The sequence below is a fragment of the Kryptolebias marmoratus genome, linkage group LG5 (genome assembly GCF_001649575.2).
Source record: "Kryptolebias marmoratus isolate JLee-2015 linkage group LG5, ASM164957v2, whole genome shotgun sequence".
In the NCBI taxonomy this organism is placed as follows: domain Eukaryota; kingdom Metazoa; phylum Chordata; class Actinopteri; order Cyprinodontiformes; family Rivulidae; genus Kryptolebias; species Kryptolebias marmoratus.
The window spans coordinates 3,030,445-3,047,618 of record NC_051434.1 but is presented as its reverse complement, the minus strand read 5'-3'; the positions used below and the strand labels follow the sequence as shown (position 1 = coordinate 3,047,618).

At 39.0% G+C, this 17,174-nt stretch overlaps 2 protein-coding genes across 4 annotated transcripts in view; one reads left to right on the top strand and one right to left on the bottom strand.

Annotated features, from left to right (window-relative positions):
- Positions 1-2,599: 2,599 nt before the first annotated feature.
- On the bottom strand, positions 2,600-11,223 carry LOC108242617 (tyrosine-protein kinase STYK1). The gene is made up of 10 exons (XM_017427576.3): positions 10,985-11,223; positions 9,581-9,636; positions 6,638-7,246; positions 6,310-6,534; positions 5,857-6,038; positions 5,558-5,626; positions 5,061-5,272; positions 4,926-4,966; positions 4,218-4,314; positions 2,600-3,721 (listed from the first exon to the last, which is right to left on the bottom strand). Exons 2-10 carry the CDS (start codon positions 9,633-9,635, stop codon positions 3,526-3,528), a joined length of 1,686 nt encoding a protein of 561 aa, XP_017283065.1. The 5' UTR covers position 9,636; positions 10,985-11,223; the 3' UTR covers positions 2,600-3,525.
- Positions 11,224-13,196: 1,973 nt separating this feature from the next.
- Positions 13,197-17,174, top strand: part of LOC108242691 (chloride channel protein 1) — a 28,953-nt gene continuing 24,975 nt past the window's right edge. For 2 of the 3 annotated variants that reach the window (XM_025008445.2, XM_037975670.1), the window contains exon 1: positions 13,197-13,684. In XM_025008445.2, the coding sequence (XP_024864213.2) occupies positions 13,466-13,684 (219 nt within the window). In that variant the 5' untranslated portion in view covers positions 13,197-13,465. The remainder of the gene's footprint in view (positions 13,685-17,174) is intronic. The other variant, XM_017427690.3, reaches the window with a different exon arrangement.

Below are 17,174 nucleotides of genomic sequence, written 5' to 3'. Positions count from 1 at the left end.
GGGTCGGCTCTGTTCCAGGGTCGGCTCTATTCCAGGGTCAGCTCTGTTCCAGGGTCAGCACTGTTCCGGGGTCAGCTCTGTTCCGGGGTCAGCTGTGTTCCGGGGTCAGCTGTGTTCCGGGGTCAGCTGTGTTCCGGGGTCAGCTGTGTTCCGGGGTCAGCTGTGTTCCGGGGTCAGCTGTGTTCCAGGGTCAGCTCTGTTCCAGGATCAGCTCTGTTCCAGGGTCAGCTCTGTTCCAGGATCAGCTCTGTTCCTCTTCTTTTAACATCCAGGAAGTGAGAGCAGCTGCGGGAGTTTCTGGAGGAATGTTGGTCTGTTCTTGTCTGATGTAGGGTTCAAGCTGTTCAACAGCCCTGAGTCGATTTTATTTCATGACGTGTCAAATGTTTTCAGTTAGTGAGACGTCTGGACTGCAGGCAGACAGTCCAGCAGTTGGACTCTTCTCCTTCAGAACCATCGGATGCTGTAATGGATGCAGTCTGTGGATTAATGCTGACTTGCTGAAAATGTAAGACCCTCCCTGGATGAGAGCAGATGTTGTTCTAAAACTCGTATATACTTTTCTGTATTGATGAAGCCTTTCTAGATCTGTAAGCTGCCCATGCCAGAGGCACTAATGCACCCCCATACCATCAGAGAGGCAGGCTTTTGAACTGTTAACTGATAACAGGCCTGCTGTTCCCTGTCTTCTTTAGTACAGAGGACATGTTTGGACCCGTCTGACCTCAGAACAGTTCTCCTCTTTGGTCCAGAGAAGACGGCAGCGGTTCTGGATGGTGTTCACATCTGGCTTCTTCTTTGCCTGATAGAGCTTTAAGCAGCATCTGTGGACGGCATGGTGAACTGTGTTTACAGACGATGGATCTGTGAACAGAACAGAACCAGAACCTGGTTTTAATGCAGTGGCCCCTGAGGTCCCGAAGGTCACGGTCATCCAATATTGACCTTTGACCTCAGATTTCTCCAGATTCTTGAAATCTGTTAAAGAAGATATGAACTGCAGGTGTCGGGATATTCAGTTGAGAAGGATTTACTCAGAAATTGTTTCGCTGTTTTTAAATGCAGTTTTTGTGAACCTCTGCCCATCTTTCCTTCTGGGAAATTCAGCCTCTCTGCTTATACTTTTTAAACCCTCCTGCTGATCTGTTGGCAGTTAACCTGATTTGTTGCAGAATGCTTTTTTGAGATGTGTTGCTCCCATAAAATTCACATTTTTCGTATGGATATTTTTATGGATTCATAAGATTTGCAAGTCATTACATTCTGTTTTTTGCATCTTACTTAATGTTCTAACAGTTGTTGGAAATCGGTTGTATTATTAGTGGCTTTTCTGGTGTTTTGAAGTGATTTTCTTTCAGCTAACAGGGTACAGGGAGGGAACAGGGTACTGGTGGCTGAAATGCCAGCCCAGAGTTCAAATAAAACTCAAATTTCCCCTCTTTTATACAGAGCAGATGAACCGTGTAGACCAGTGGTGTCCAATCCTGGTCCTGGAGGGAACCTATCCTGCATGTTTTAGTTGTTTCCCTGTTTTTTAGCAGGTCTTCAGGTTCTGCAGAAGCCTGTTCATCACTCATTCATTCTAAGCAGGAAAACACCTAAAACATGCAGGATAGGTTCCCTCCAGGACCAGAATTGGACACCACTGCTGTAGACGAACTCGGCTTTTCCTAAACGACTTACACTCGGTCTCTCAATCTGCTCCGATTCTTTTGGACATTTGCCTAAACGTTTTGTTGGAGCGGTACGAGCATCTGCTCCGTGTTTGTCTAACGGTACGTGAAGAAGTAGTGCAGTTACGAGTCTGTGAAGAAGCTTAAAAAAACGCCGTTAAGGACGAGCAGCTTTTATTTTGAAGCGTCTTTAAGCCACATTCTTGGGAAAGAAGAAGAAGTGGACCTACGTTTGTCACAGATGGATAAAAAGAAGAAACTGTGTGAATAAGAAAACCTTAAGCTATACTGTAGTTAGGTGTAAAATTTGCCTTTTATATTTAATTGCACATTTGTTTGCTGGACTTTTTTTTGTTTCAGCTTTTTTATGTAGAAATTTGATCATGTTTTGTTTTTCTTTCTGTGAACCAGAAATCTCTATGCTAGGTTTAGATGAAGATTGTCTTTTTTTTTAACAGCTTTTCATATCATTCCTTCTTTTATATTAGTCCTCACTTTTTTACGAGTGTTATTTCAAGCAATGACATTTGTTGCCTTCTCCAAAGCGTGACTAATTAGTAGCTACCTTGATCAAGGAAACTCGCCGTCTTCCTCATAACTTTGTCATATAGTTCATAACTACCAACAATATTTACCTTCTAGTTAGCTATATTTGATTTTAATGTTAGTGACTGTGGCTATTACAGTATTTTCTTTGGAAAGGGATAATTCCTGGTAGCTGTATGTTTTATTTCAGTCTCCTCGGGATTCCGGAGTTTGTAAATTAGCAGGTCCAAACCAAAAATTGAGTTGGGCCTCATTAAAATGGACGTGAGCCTCAAATTCTGCTGTGAACGGGTTGGTCTTGGCAGTTCTGTTCTTTTGTTATTCATTCACCTGTAAAAGTGGCACTTTTATCCCCAAAATAACAATAGATTCTGCAAAAATGTTTTTTGTTTTTTATATATATATAAATATATAAAGGAACGTTCAGAATTGTGCTTGCAATAATCAGGAGAAAAAGAAAAACTGCAAAATCTTGGAGGAGATGCTTTGACAAGGAGGAATTATTCCTGTAATGCAAATAAATAATCAATGAACTCTTTTAAACCTTTGATCCGTGTGTCTTGATTCATTTATAACAACAGTAAAAGTACAGAAGCTGCAGCTAAAAGAAACCGACAGTAGCTAAACGTTCAAATCTAGCCAAAGCCCAACTAAAATCTTAACACTGCGTCATATGAGCTCGGAGCTAAAAATAGCAGCTTAGTGTGGATTCAGCATCCACCCAGTTATTTGAATTTAGAAGAATTGCTCTTTAAATGTTTGCACCATTTTCATTTACTGCTTGTGTCGATGCCTAAACTTTAGTGTGAGGTTACTTTGGGTTTTGTGACCTGAGCCTAATTTTAAGTTAAAAATAAAAAAATTCCAGGGTCAGCTGTCACAAAGAAGCTCAAATCAGGTCATTTTTATACAGAGTGCTCGCTGGTTAGACTAAAACAAATGCAGGGTGATATTTATTATCTAAGATTTGTCTGTACTGATACAAGTTTTTTCTTTTTTTTTATTTGAGCCAAAAAAACTAAGTTTTTTTTAATGTTTCATCTTGAAGAAGAAACCAACACTGAGCTTAAAATCAAAATAGTACAACAACATATATTAATTTCTTTACAGAAGTTCCAACACTCATTTAGGATGTACATATTTACAAAAAGACTCTAAAAACACAAGGTGATTGTGCTCTGATAGGTTCCAACAGTACAAATAAATAAAAATATAAATGTAATCCACTCTTCTTTCTTGCAGCAGTCCTGTGTTTTATTGGTGGGGTAGAAACGGCGTCGTCCTGATTGATGCCTCTCCCAACCAATCAGAACACAGCGTGGTTATAAGCCTCTCCAATCCCCGCCTCTCTTTTGTATCTGTCAAAGTTGAACGGTTCTGTCACCCTCAGAACTGTTCTCCCGTTAGCTGATCGTTCTCCTGCCTGAAGCGTTCGGATCAGTTCTGTCAGGGAGGTGCGCCGCTGGGGGGTCCAGTGGCAGCAGGACCTGATGATGGAGTACCTGCAGAACAGAGTTAAACTGTGAAACGCTGCAAAAATACTCCTGCAGGTTCTTACAGGACAAGGCCACTCAGTTTGGAAGTCTAAGTACTTGTATGTATTTGAATTTTTAAATATTTTCATCCTAATAAAATGTCCTGCCATTGTCTCTGGCTATGCTGCTGAGGTTTTCAGTCTGATGTAATTTCTGTACATTTTTACAGACTGTAAAATACCTCTTTTTGTGCACCAAGTCACCAAAAGGCTTTAAATGTTGTTAAATAAGGTGAGACCAGTAAACCAATTAAAACTACACAGAAATACAGTTAAATTTAACTTGAAATGTCCTTAATTTCAGTATCAAGTATCAAAACTTCCTTTGTGTCAGTTTATTGAACAGCTTAAATCTGATTTTGTGTCTAGTTTCTGCAGATTATATCTGCACACACCCACAGTGACATTATAACAAATGTAAAACCCTGTTCTGCATCACGAGTGTTTCCTGCTGCTGGTCTTACAGAGATTCGGAGCAGGTCGTCGGCCGTTTGAGGTACTTTCCTCTCTGGAGGTACTGCAGAAGTTCAGTCGCCGTGATGTTAGCAAAAGGTGGGTCACCTGAACACAACAGAGATCTGAACATTAGATTGTTATCTAATTACTTCCAAATTATTCTCTGAGAGAATTTATTGCTCCTGCATCGCCAGTTTTAATCAGATGTGTTACATTTCTATGTTATTTGGGACATAAATGATGACAATTTTATTAAATAAATGACCTTTATAGAGGCAGAATATATATAAAAAGTATTAAACAACACCTCATTTCTTTGTTTTTTTAAAATGAAATGGAATATAGACCTTTAAGATGTGCAAACCTAAGACAAAACAAAAAAGGCAGTCTTAACCATCTTCTGCAGCTTTCTTAAAGCTTATTTCAGGATTAGGTTTTGGATTTTTCAAAGGTTGGTACCCTTTTTTATTTTTGATTTGTATTTTCATCATTTTTTAAAAGATAGTTGAATCGGAAGGAAGTAGGAACAAGTTTTGTGCCTTTGCATCACATCATTGAGAGCAGGGACTAAAAGCAGTACATGTCCAAATAAAACTTTAAGAGACCATCAGGAAGTTCAGACAACTGTTGCTCAGGATATTTAAAAAAATAGTTAAAGGATTGACTTTTTAGTTGATTAAGACATTTGTCCTCTGTTGAATGTGAAGAAAACTCACCCAGTGTGACCATTTCATAGATCAAGATGCCAAAGGACCATCTGTCAATAAAAAGTAAATTCTGAGTAAATAATTTGATCTGAAGTCATTTTCAGTGACTTGTTTGATGTTTTTCTGAAGGACTTGAACGCTCACACGTCGCTGCTCTGACTGACGGATCTCCCGGCCAGAACTTCGGGCGCCTGCCATTTCCTCAGCTCCATATCCTCCACGGCTCCCCCAGAACTGGCCTGAGATCTGCGATAGGCCGAGCCCAGACCCCACAGCTTGGCTGTCAGGTCGGCACCGACCAGGACGCTGCGGGCCGCCACGTTACCATGGATACAGCTCTGACTGTGCAGGTAGTCCTACAAGGTATGCATAAAAGGACTTTAACTACACTACAAAAGTTTTAAGGTTTTTTTTTTTGTAATGCATTTAAACCCTGTCAAAATACAGAAGTTTTATTATGAAAAGCAGACTTTATTTTTCTAAATAAGGATGTCAAAAACAAAACGATAAACAACATGAATAAAATATATTTTTGGTAGCAACTGAGAAAATATATTTATTAAAACAAGTGTGAATACAAAAACATTATTTAGATCCACAGCGGACAGATGGACAGACAGACAGACAAACGTTTAACCAACCAGAGCAGAGGCCACTTGTCCTGCCATGATGAAAATCCTCTTCTCTGTCATATCAATGCTTGAGTTATCCTTCAGTGAAGAAGAACAAAAAACAAAACCATGTAAATGACTTGAGAAATCTGTAATACACGAGTCAAGTTGTCTAGTTTTGTCTTTTTCGTGACTTATTTAGACTTTCAGGAGTTCAGACAGGACGATATAAGCTTGTTTAACTGCAGATGGTATATTGAATTCTGAGAAAAGGCGCCTTTTTTCTGCAGTTTAATCAATCTGTGTGCTAAACCCCAGATGTACTCTACCTGTCTGCATTCCCAGAGGAAGCCCAGCAGATCTCTGTGCTTCATCTCCTCCACCACCAGAGCTAAAGGTGGCTGCACTGAAACGACTCCCAGCACTGCAGGAACGAAGGGGTGAGGCCCCAGTCTGCTCAGGAAGGAAGCAAAGTCCAAAAAGTGCTGTTTCTCACTGCTGCTTGCTGTTACTGTGGAAGAAGGATGATAACAGATGGATTCAACTTAGACTCAGTTTGTCCTGTTTTACATCCACTATGCTGGATTGTTTGATTTGAGATTTTAGATCTGAAATTGGAAAATTGCTTAAAAGCACTTTGCATATAAAAGTGCAAATTTCTTCTTCTGTAAATCAGTTAAACTAATCCTCCTCTGTTCAAATTACTTCCTAGAGGAAGACTTTTTGTATTTTATTTTGTTCTCTGGCAGGCTGAGTGTGCGGTTGGATTTGACTCAGTTTACCTTTGAGCATCCTCAGGATGACGTCCCTGTTGTTCATGCGCGCTCTGTAGAGGTTCACTGTGTCACTGGGTTGGATGGAGAAGGACGACGGAAGTGCAATGACCTGACTGAAGTCCCCGAGGGGCCTCTCCGTGGACGTCTGAGGCACCGCAGCCTCGGTTGGCCGCCTGGTTTGAACCGTCATTGGCAGCTCTTCGTGTTCTAATGGGTTAATCCCAGGTGGGGCTTTTAAAAAATAAAACCCAAAACAGTTAGAGACGAGCCGAAGAAGTTCTGTGGGAGAAGAAAAAAGTCAGGAAAATTAAAAAAAGAACAATCATTTGCTTACCGTCAATTCCTCGAAGGTGCTGCCTCTGGTTGTGTTTTCTTGTGTTGTGGTGTGTGCGTGTGTTCTGATGGTGTGCATGTGTGTTCTGATGGTGTGCATGTGTGTTCTGATGGTGTGCATGATTGTTCTGATGGTGTGCATGTGTGTTCTGATGGTGTGCATGTGTGTTCTGATGGTGTGCATGATTGTTCTGATGGTGTGCATGTGTGTTCTGATGGTGTGTGTTCTGATGGTGTGCATGTGTGTTCTGATGGTGTGTGTTCTGATGGTGTGCATGTGTGTTCTGATGGTGTGTGTTTTGATGGTGTGCGTGTGTGCTATGCTGGTGCGGTTGTGTGTTCTGATGTTGTGCGTGTTTGTTGTGGTGCGGGTGTGTGTTATGCTGGTTGGGGTGTGTGTTTTGATGCTGTGGGTGTGTGTTGTGATGCTGGTGTGTGCGGTGGTGTGCCTGTGTGTGTCTGTGTTTTGAGCTGTGGTAGCGATGCGAGGCTCGTGTTCTCTCTTGGTTGCAGCAATACAAGAGTGAACAAATGATGAGTAAACAGATGAGCGTCAGCCCGAGGAGCACCGTGGGGACAATTATGATTTCCAGCTGGAACTCCCGAACAACTTGGAGGGAAACACAGAGGAGCGAGTGTTAATGTCAGCTCCAAGAAGAAGCAATCACACAATCTATGGATGTGTGTCTCTAATGTTTGGACACTACAGAGAGGGACAGCTCAGGTTCAGCATTCTGGAGACAAAGTTGGAGAAGAAAGACTGAGATGGTTTGGACAGAGGAGGGACAGTGGACATATTGGACAAAGGATGATGAATACGGAGCTGCCAGGGAGGAGAAAAAACGATTTCTCAGGCTCTTAAAAAGTCATAAAAAGTCCAAAATGTCCAGTTGTTTCATTTTAGGTCTTAAATTTATGTGTTCATTCATTTATTCCTTCTCTCATCCACTTTTTGTTGTCCTCATTTATTTGTTCTGTGTTGTAGTTCAGACACGGGGAGATGGAGGCAGATGGTGGCGACTTCTAAGGGTCGCAGCCTTCAGTGTCTCAGCTTCGTACCACAGAAGTACCTGGTAAATACTAGCTACAGTATTTATTGCTACCAAATGTAATTGGTGCCTGTGTTTGTTCCGTGTGTCCTTTACTGATCATTGTCCCTTCGATTGGTTGTAATAAAACTCCTGATGACTGAAACATGACAAGCCTCGAGTTACTATATGCAGACTAGTTTCGAAGAAACCACAATGAGTCACGTGCTGCCATTCAGAGAATGTAATCTGTCCTATTTCTTTGTTCTGTCAGCTAACCTGCCATAACGTATAAATGTCCATACCAGTGACCTGCTGTTATTTATCTGCTTCGACAGGATTTTCCTGCTGAGGCAGATGGATGTTTCCAATGCTGTCTGTCATCATGATTCTGCAAAAACTGAAAACGTACGAACATTCACCTCACTTGTGAGTGTTCCTTTAGTTCTAGACGAGTAACATTTCAGTCTAACGTGTCTCAGGATTGACCTGCATTTTTTAAATTGCTGTCATTTCCTGGTTTTGTCTGTCCTCCATGTTGACTTCTCACCCTTCAAGTATCGGTCTGTGTTTCGACAGCTCCATAGTAACTGGAGGACTGTACATCAAATCCGTCCTTTTAAAAGTCTCTTGTTGTTTAACTCTTGGCTCAGCTCGTGCTTTTAAAAGAAGAAAGAATTTAAGGCTGCGGATGTCTAGTGAAAATATCTCCTTCTGGTTCTGGCACATTTTAAGGAGCGGTGTGAACTTTGTGGAACGGTATGAATCCTTGACATAATTATTAAAGGCTTGGCTTGAACCTTTAAGAATAAAGGTTTTTTTGTTTGTTTGTTGGGTAACAACATTTTTTCTTCTGTTCAGTTAATGCTTGACAGGTTGAATAGCAGGTGGAAAGTTATTAAGAAATACAATGAAAGGTCTAATGTTTGTCTTTATAGTGTGTGAATGAGTTAATGATGATGATTGTCGGTTTACATGTAAAAACAGTTTCATGTTCCAGATTTCTATTTTAAAGCTGTAAACCATTAAACAAAACAACAGACTTATGGCTGTTCTGTTTTTGATTAATTATAGTTATAAATATTTATATATTGTTAAAGATTATTAGAGTTTGAATACCTTTTTTGTCATGTAAACAAGGTTTTGTAAACACAGCTAAAATAAGTGCTTATAAAGCAGGTGAACTGGACTCCATGCAGGACTCAGTTTTGTTTTTAGTTTAGTTTTTTTAAAAATATGATTCTGCTGTGATTCTGTCATCTCTCTACAATGACCAGTTTTTATTTGGCTCAAATGTTATAAGCAATGCTTACTTTTAGATTAGATTATGTAAAATCTAATCTAAAATCTAAGTTTTTTTTGATAATTTTATTACTATTTTTGTGTTCAGAAAGACTTCCTGGCAGTATCGGTGAGTCAGCCGACGATGCTTCACCTGATTCTGTCATCGCACATCTCAGGTAACATCACCATGTTGTTGGGAAATTATCACCGGAAGCTAAATCTGTACTTTAAAACTGTCAGATCTGTGTTTAAATAAACAGAAAATATAGATTTTTATTGTTCCTGATAAAGATTTGTTCTGACCTTTTCAGGTTTTATGCACAAATGTCAGTTTTACAGAGTGGTTTCCATGGCAACCTAAACAAAGCAAAAGCCCTTTTTGTTGTATTGAGCAGAAATTCAGCTGAACACTATGAGGACTTTACGTTAGAGGGTTTGAACAGGAGAGATGAAATGTTTTAGTGTTTATAATATAAAGGGAACGTTCTCAGATGTTGAAGGGTAGAGAAATGAGACGTGGAACCACAAGAAGGAAAACAAAACTTGAAATGAGAGATATGAGGGAAGGTGGTTTGAGGATCAGAGAAACTGACAGTTAATGATTAATGACAATGAGGAAGAGGAGCTCTTACTACAGATGTTGTCATCTGATTGGCACAGGGTGTCGTTTGTACTGGTAGATGTCATGCTGGAGAAAAAACAGAGAGAAATAAAACTCAGCATCACTGTCAGCGACAAGGAAAAGTCCTCATTCAGCTGCATACGAGACGTTTGATTGCCACGAGTTTCTGCTTTTCTACGTTCAGACTTTAACTTTGTTTATATAACGGAGAACAAACACTTACAGAAATGCAGTCTTCAACTTTTTTCCTGGTTGTGTTTAATTGTTTTGATCTAGATTTTCAAATAGCAAATATGATATCTAAAATCGAATCATAACTATATAAAGAAAAGCTTAAACATTTCTAATGACATACAGTTAGTTTAGATACCTGGTATATTTTACAATAACATTTCCCACAGAATGTCGATTTTTATTTTTATTTTTTTGTAGGTCTTTACAAAAGAACAGTCAGTTTCCAATGAGCTCATCAGGTGTTTTTAGAGGTTGTTTTTTGGCCTACTTTAAATGAGGGAAAAAAAGGGTAAAAATATGAATATTGTCATTGTTAAAATTAGTTACGTTGGTTGATATATGAGTTGTTATGAGGCTTAAGTTTTTGTTTATTTATTAAACAATTATAAAATAATTTACGTGTGACTTGTATTTGGATTCTGAGCTGTTTGATTGTTTACTTTTTCTGAATATAAAACATTATTTAAAGATTTTTTGTTTTTGTTGCCAGATAAATTTATGCCTACTTTTGTCGTTTCAGAGAAACAGTTTTACTAAACAAGTTCAGGCTTCACTAAATGTGGTCATGTTGATGTGAAGGTAATCTCAGCATCCGGGCCTGATGTCACACGGCAGTAATACTGCTGCATCATCCTGATCCATCACGCCCACTGGGGCACATCTGGACACAAAAGGCACACTGGTGTGTGAAGAAGCACTTCTGAAGAGACAAACAAACCCGGAGAGCAGAGAGTCAAACAGTTTCTGTTTGCCCTTTAGGTTGGTTCGACGTCACTGAACCAGTCTGACAACATTGTTCCTTCTCATCCCGCAGTCACTTCGTTCAGCACAGACGGAACAACAAATAAACTGTGGCATCTTTTAACAAACACAGTCTGCAGAGAAAGGCTGTTAAAGCTCCATGGATATGTCTGTAAATCTGCCTGCTAACATTTTCTTTGCATCAAAACAGCCCGTATCTGACAAAGTTCAGATGTGTTGACATAACAAGTGATAACACCGAACATCGATACTATCTGTGCTCAGGTACAATATACACTTACACTAAGTGTTAAATTGATTTAAACCTCTTGTAATAAAAATATGTTTTTATTTGAATTTCAAAAATAAGCTGTTTACTTATTTTCTTTCTTTCTTTGTTTTTCCTTTCAGACTGACAGCCACCTGTTTTCCATCTTACCTGGCCGGCTCCGTGTGTCTGCTCAGGTGTCACACTCCAAACATATGCTTCCCTGTCCGCTTACACGTAAAGGTTTAGAGCTAAAAGGTAAATCCCGGTCCACTCTGTCAGTTCTCATTGTTCGTCGCTGGTCCAGAGTGCGTAGGGAAATCCACAGGCAGACACATTTCCACCAGAGATTAGAGCAGCGTTCCAAGTGTGGTTTCTGTTGTGTTGCAGTATCTCACTCGCCTTTCCTCTTGTGTCTCTCACCCACGTTTGCCACACCCTCCGCCCTCCCCAACACTTTTTCCTGGTCACCCTGATCACACCTGCACTCAGCCTGTCAGTCAGTATTCATTGGTTTTACCATTCATGACTTCATGCATGTCTTTGGGACCTTCCACATAAACGGCTGCATTTGTCAGATTAAAAGATGTAGATTGGCAGAGAGGCAAAAAACATATATATATGTGTAAAATTTAAAATTCCAGGACAATTTACTAACCATACACTGATTTTTAGGCTGAGTTGCTATTTAAATCAAAACATTTGCATATCTGCTGTGTTGTTTTTGTTTAGGATTCAAAGGAAAAAAATGTTGTTTGATTTTCTTTACTTTTGTTTGTTGACAGATTTCCTGTAGTAGTTTTTTGTTCTTTCTTCAAAAATGTCATGATTTATTTGCATGAATGTCTGTCTTTAACAGCTTTTTTTATCTGCAGACTATCTTTACAGCACGGATTCTACTTTAATTCATTCCTACAGTTTGATTGAGTCTAATGTCTTTTTGTTTATGAACGACTCTGAAGTCTCTCTTTGAGCTGCAGCTGTTTATGATGTGTTTCTAAAGCTCACACCTCTCTACGGTTGTGTTTTAGAACTGTTGAAGACCCAAACCTATTCAGAAATGTTGTATTTCCTTTTGGTTTTTCTTTCGTCTGCTACCTTCTGCAGGAGTTACCACAGGAAGCAAACTCTCATGAACGGTTTGGCAGTTGTTTTTTTGCTGGATGCCCCTCCTTCTATGATTACAAACACCTAAAAATATTCATCAGGTGATGTAATAGAAAAACACTGGCACAATGTCCCTTCTTCTGGGATCAAACCTAGCAGGAGGAAGGAAAAACGTGTAATTCTTTATGAACAAATCTCAAAAAGGTTCATGTTTGTCTGAGAGCTGAAGCACATCCAGGAATGCTGTCAGGTGATTGATACTGTCTTTTGCTTTCTAGTTTAAAACTGGGAATCCAGTCAAACAAGTAAGTGTCTGTGACAGAGCCTGCAGTTTACTTTTTGTTCGATTAGAGAGAGAAGTACCTGACCTACATTTGCTCCACCATCTGTTTTCTTTGGAATCACTTAGTGACAAAACCTTTAAAGTGCCAGCCGATACTTTACCAACAAAGATACTTTACTTCATCAGTTCGCTGTATAACAGGCTAATAATTGTAAATTCCAGTTCTATTTACATTATATATGATGTACAATATATTTAAAAAACATTAGAAAACGAGCAGTACACAGCTCATTCATAAATGAACAGAAACACACCTAAATATGCAACAATTAGCCAAAGATTCCCCTGAGACAGTCCAGCACATAACAGTGGGACATAAGACACAGACAGGCAAAGGTCCCACAGTCAAAGAGTGATGGATAATGATAGTGATGGCTGAGATACTGTGGGACTTTCAGACTGACAGACTGGTGATGGCTAACCAACCGGACACTGTGGTGGTAGACAAGCTACAGAAGAAGACAGTGATCCCAAGTTACAGTAACATAAAAATAAGTAATATGAGAAACTCAAGAAATACCAAGGGTTGAAAGAGGAAACAGAGAAGTTGTGGAAAGTTGGAGACCTCAGTGGTGACAGTGGACATCGAAGCACTCGGGGCTGTGACCACCAAACAGGGAGAGGGGCTCCAGCAGATCTCAAGAACTACCTGAGAGAGTGGTGTCCGATTCGGGTCCTCAAGGACCACTATCCTGCATGTTTTTATTGTATCCCTGCTCTAAAACACTTGAGTCAGTGGTTGACCTACCCCTATTCTGCAGAAGCCTATTAATCACCCATTCATTCAAATCAGGGGGTATCCTGGGGACAGAAGGTCTGGACTAGATGATCTTAGAGGACTGGCTAATTTGGTTTAAATTCCCATGTGTTTGAGAGTACTTATGACTGCTCTCAAAATGACATATGTGGTTTTTTAATCTGAAATTGTAGCTGCTCCTTGAAGTGGAGTACGATTAAAAAAGGAAAGCAATGATGGCTGTGGATGGTTATACTGTATGTTAATGTCATGATAGACATGTGAACCATTTGATCCAGATAAAAAAGAAAACCTTTGTAATTACTGAGAATAATTTTGAAACTGTGAAATTCTGTCATTTTAAATGCTGAGCTCCAGGATCCACCCTTTGCTCCACTTGCTGGCTGCTCTGTCTTATTGTGGAATGTCCTGGCTACTGTAACTGCAGCCAGAGCTAATTTACAGCATGTCAGAATATGTGCGTGTCTGTATGTGTGTATGCACGTGTGCATATGTCGGTGTGAGGATCCATGCCTTTTTGTGTGTGTGCGACGGAGCGTCCGGTGCAGTCCTGGTAATGCTGAGACTCCCGGTGAGCGGCTGGGTTTATTTTTGGATCAGTGACAGTGTGTCAATGGCCGCAGATGCGTCGGAAAGGAAAGCTCTGAGATACAAGCAAACTCTGGTCAGTATCCTCCTCTTTTTTATCTAACCCTGTCTCAGTATTTTACTATTTGTATGACAACTTTTACCTATTTTTCTCGTTGTAATGTCTCCAGTTTCTTTCTCCAGAATCACATTTCACTCATGACGCACCTGTATGACCAATAAAACTTAGACTTCCATGGATGGTGACCACCTAACTTATTGTGAATTCTCATTATACTGAAAACCATTTATCAAATCAATTACAATAGGGTCACATACACGGTCAAACAACAGGTGCTGAAACACTATGCACCTCCTACATTCCTCATCTTTGCATGAACATATACACGTTCGGACATCTTGACACTCTTAGTGATTCCTCCACCTGTTTTTGAGCCACTCTGCACATCAGTTCTTAAGACCTGGTTGGACTTAACACTTGTAAGAATGACTCTTGTCACATAGCACCGTTTCCCTCCGTTTACAATTATGAAAGTGCATGAGAGAAATGGTATTCACACCCAGTTTCAACATCTCTATGTTTACAGGAGTACATGTTTGTTCATGTTTTTGCATGGCTGCAGTTGTGTGCGTACACACACGTGTCCTTGAACATTTGTTTTTTCCAAAGAGGAGAAACCTGATCTGCAGGGGAGCCTTTCTTCTCCTTTCATGTTGATGTAAAGAATCAAACTGTGAAGAGTGAACATCTGGAGGAGTCTCATTGTGGCTTTGAAATATAAAGACAGAGAACTCTAAAGTTTAGTTGTTGAGGCATTTATATTGGCTCTTTGCTGGAGAGAGCACAGAAAGAAAATTAAGAAGATTCCTGCTTATGAGCCAAAAACGAAAGAAAACAAAATAATTTTTACAATTGTTGTTGCTGAAGTGGCTATATGTCAGTCAGTTTTACTGATTTTGGCCTAATCTTTGGTAAGAGTGACACTAAACACATTCTGAGCAGTAACAGACTGTAAGATGTTTGTCATGAACTATTTCGACTCGATGTCTGTCTGTTAGCAAAACATTTTGTGAAGGATTGAACAGATCTTAAAGGAACTTTCAGGATTGAATGTATCTCTACAACTGGTTAACCTTTGAAGTCAGCTCAATTCCAGATTGAAGTCTGAGTGATTTCAGTTAGGAGAATCAGGAGTCCTGCTAACTGCTGGTCACAGCAGGGCCCATTTAAAAGTGAACTGCAGCAAATTTAAAACACATTTTTGGGTGAATACTTTCTTATAATGTTTGATGCTGCATTACTTTTGCAACGGATGGATATTTTCATTGAAGATGCTGAAACACTGACCGTGGTTCATTGTAACATGTCTTGTATGCAATACAGTGTTGCAAAATGAACAAAGTCAATATCAGCAATGACTTTAATAGAATTTTAATTATTATAAATGGTGTAAATTCGCCCTTAAACACAGTTTCCTTAATGGCATTTAGCTTGACTCTGTGTAATTTTCTCCCTGATTTCCAAACCAATACTGCAGGTAAGATGCTGACAACATTAAGTATTCTTTATAACCACATTTTAACTAAACTGATCAATCTTTTTAAGATGAATAAAATAAAATGTTCATATTTATTTAATAGGCCAACTAATGAAAGCTTTTCCAGCAGATAGACTGATCCTGTGACAGACACTGAATAACTAATCAATGTGTAGCACCTCATTTTCTCCCGTTTGGGTGTTAAGGTAATATCTCACTGAGCTGTGACTGTTGGAGACTAGTTAGGGAATCAAAAATTAACACAATATTTTCAAAAAATATGCAAATTTTCAGCTGCAGTCTCGCTGAATTCTGAGTGTTTGCTACCAAATGACCAGTGAGTCATGTGGCTGCATTTTGCACTGTCAAATTTTGAAAATTCCATCTTATTTTTGTATTTGCATGGCTTGTAAAAGTGTTTTTTAGGCTGTGTTCAACATTTTGTAGCCCACACCTCGGTAGCCGACCCTACATTTATGATATCTACTGGAGTACACATTAGAAAGGAAGACAAGCAGCTTTTTTTTTTTTAAATAATGATATTTGTCACCTAGTTGTCAGCAGTCTCAGCCCAGTGAGATAATAGCTTCAGTTGTAGTCAGTGTTTCACCTTTTCGTATATAAATCCTCTTTCTTTCAACCAGTTTCTTCAGCATAAATCAAACTGTTTCAGTCCTTTTCTTTTCTTGTGGGTTTTCTATTCTCAAAGCATGCTTCAAGTTTTCTCCCCTGATGCTTTGACACGTTCATGGTTCTGCCTGCATGTTTCCCATTTTGTTTGGACTTGCTTCAAATTTTAGCCACAGCTGAGTGGATAACTGGGTCAGTCAGCACCCCAATACTGATGCATTTTGTGAGATGTGCTCTATAGTGGTCTCTATGATGGTACAGAGAAGGCAGAAAATAAATTAAGGACCTTCATTAACAAGCACATTAGATTGTTATTTGTGTAATGCAAATCATTGTTAGATGCTTTGCAGAAGTCCCTAGTTGAAGAATCAATGTTAATCATTGTTACAAAAAAATAAATATGTAATGTAATGAGCATCATTAGTTTATTTAGGTAGGTTTTAACTTTTAAACATGAGGAAATTATTTTAAAATCTAACAAAATTAGTGTAATATGGTTTAGATCTGTAGGTATTGTTTTAGAAATGCAAACTAAAAGGTATTATACTATATTTTTATATAATTTTTCTCTATTTATTAGACAAAAGTGACCTTATTTTGGTGCATGTTTTACAAAACACAAATGTTTAGCAGTAAAATAAAATAGTTTGTTTCTTTAAAAGCAAAACAGTTAAACATTTTCCAATTCTTTTTTTTTTAATCGTCTTATGATGAAGCATTAAAAAGGAAACTAATGTTGAGAAAAATTGAGAGGTGTGAGAAGTGTTATTAGGAATATTGGATTGCACAAGGGCTAAATTTAGTCCAGAGTAGTGTTTCATCACTACAGGGAGACTTAAGGAAAGGATTTAAGCAACAAGACGAGGCAGTAATGAATGTAGGGGGTGAAGAAGTACAAGTGATTTGTGGAGCGTTTAGTTTTGTGAGTCAAGAAGGACCAAAAAAAAAAAATTAGGTAAATGATTAACAATGAGAGAACCCGATTTCTGAAAACTTGGGGTGGAAAAATGAACATTTCTTGCATTTTGAGGAATAATTGATTCCATAACATGTGTAACGTGTTTTTGCTTTCAAGCAGATGCTCATTTAATTAGAGACTGTTAGTTTGAATATAGCACATGCAATAAATATACATTTAGGTATGATGCAAATTAGCTATATTAGGCATAATTTAACATAGTAGTAGTTAAACAAATTTGCCACTCTCAGGTATGTAAACTATTTTATTGATGCCACTATTTCTGAAATAAGGCTTTGGAACAGAATTGCAACATATGTTTCTGTACAATTATTGCTCTTCCTTCATCACAGTGTTTTAATCCTGCAAAATCACTTTGCTGCAAAGTCCCAAAGTCTCCTGGCTCGATGGCAGCAAAGTGCTTCCAGGGTGATCCTTAA

Bases quoted from the DNA above. Each gene is read 5' to 3' on its own strand.
- LOC108242617 (XM_017427576.3), bottom strand. From the start codon at position 9,635: ATGACATCTACCAGTACAAACGACACCCTGTGCCAATCAGATGACAAC. The intron at 7,247-9,580 runs GTAAGAGCTCCT...TTTCCCTCCAAG, and splicing joins ATCAGATGACAACATCTGTA to TTGTTCGGGAGTTCCAGCTG. The intron at 6,535-6,637 runs GTAAGCAAATGA...ATTTTTTAAAAG, and splicing joins GCACCTTCGAGGAATTGACG to CCCCACCTGGGATTAACCCA.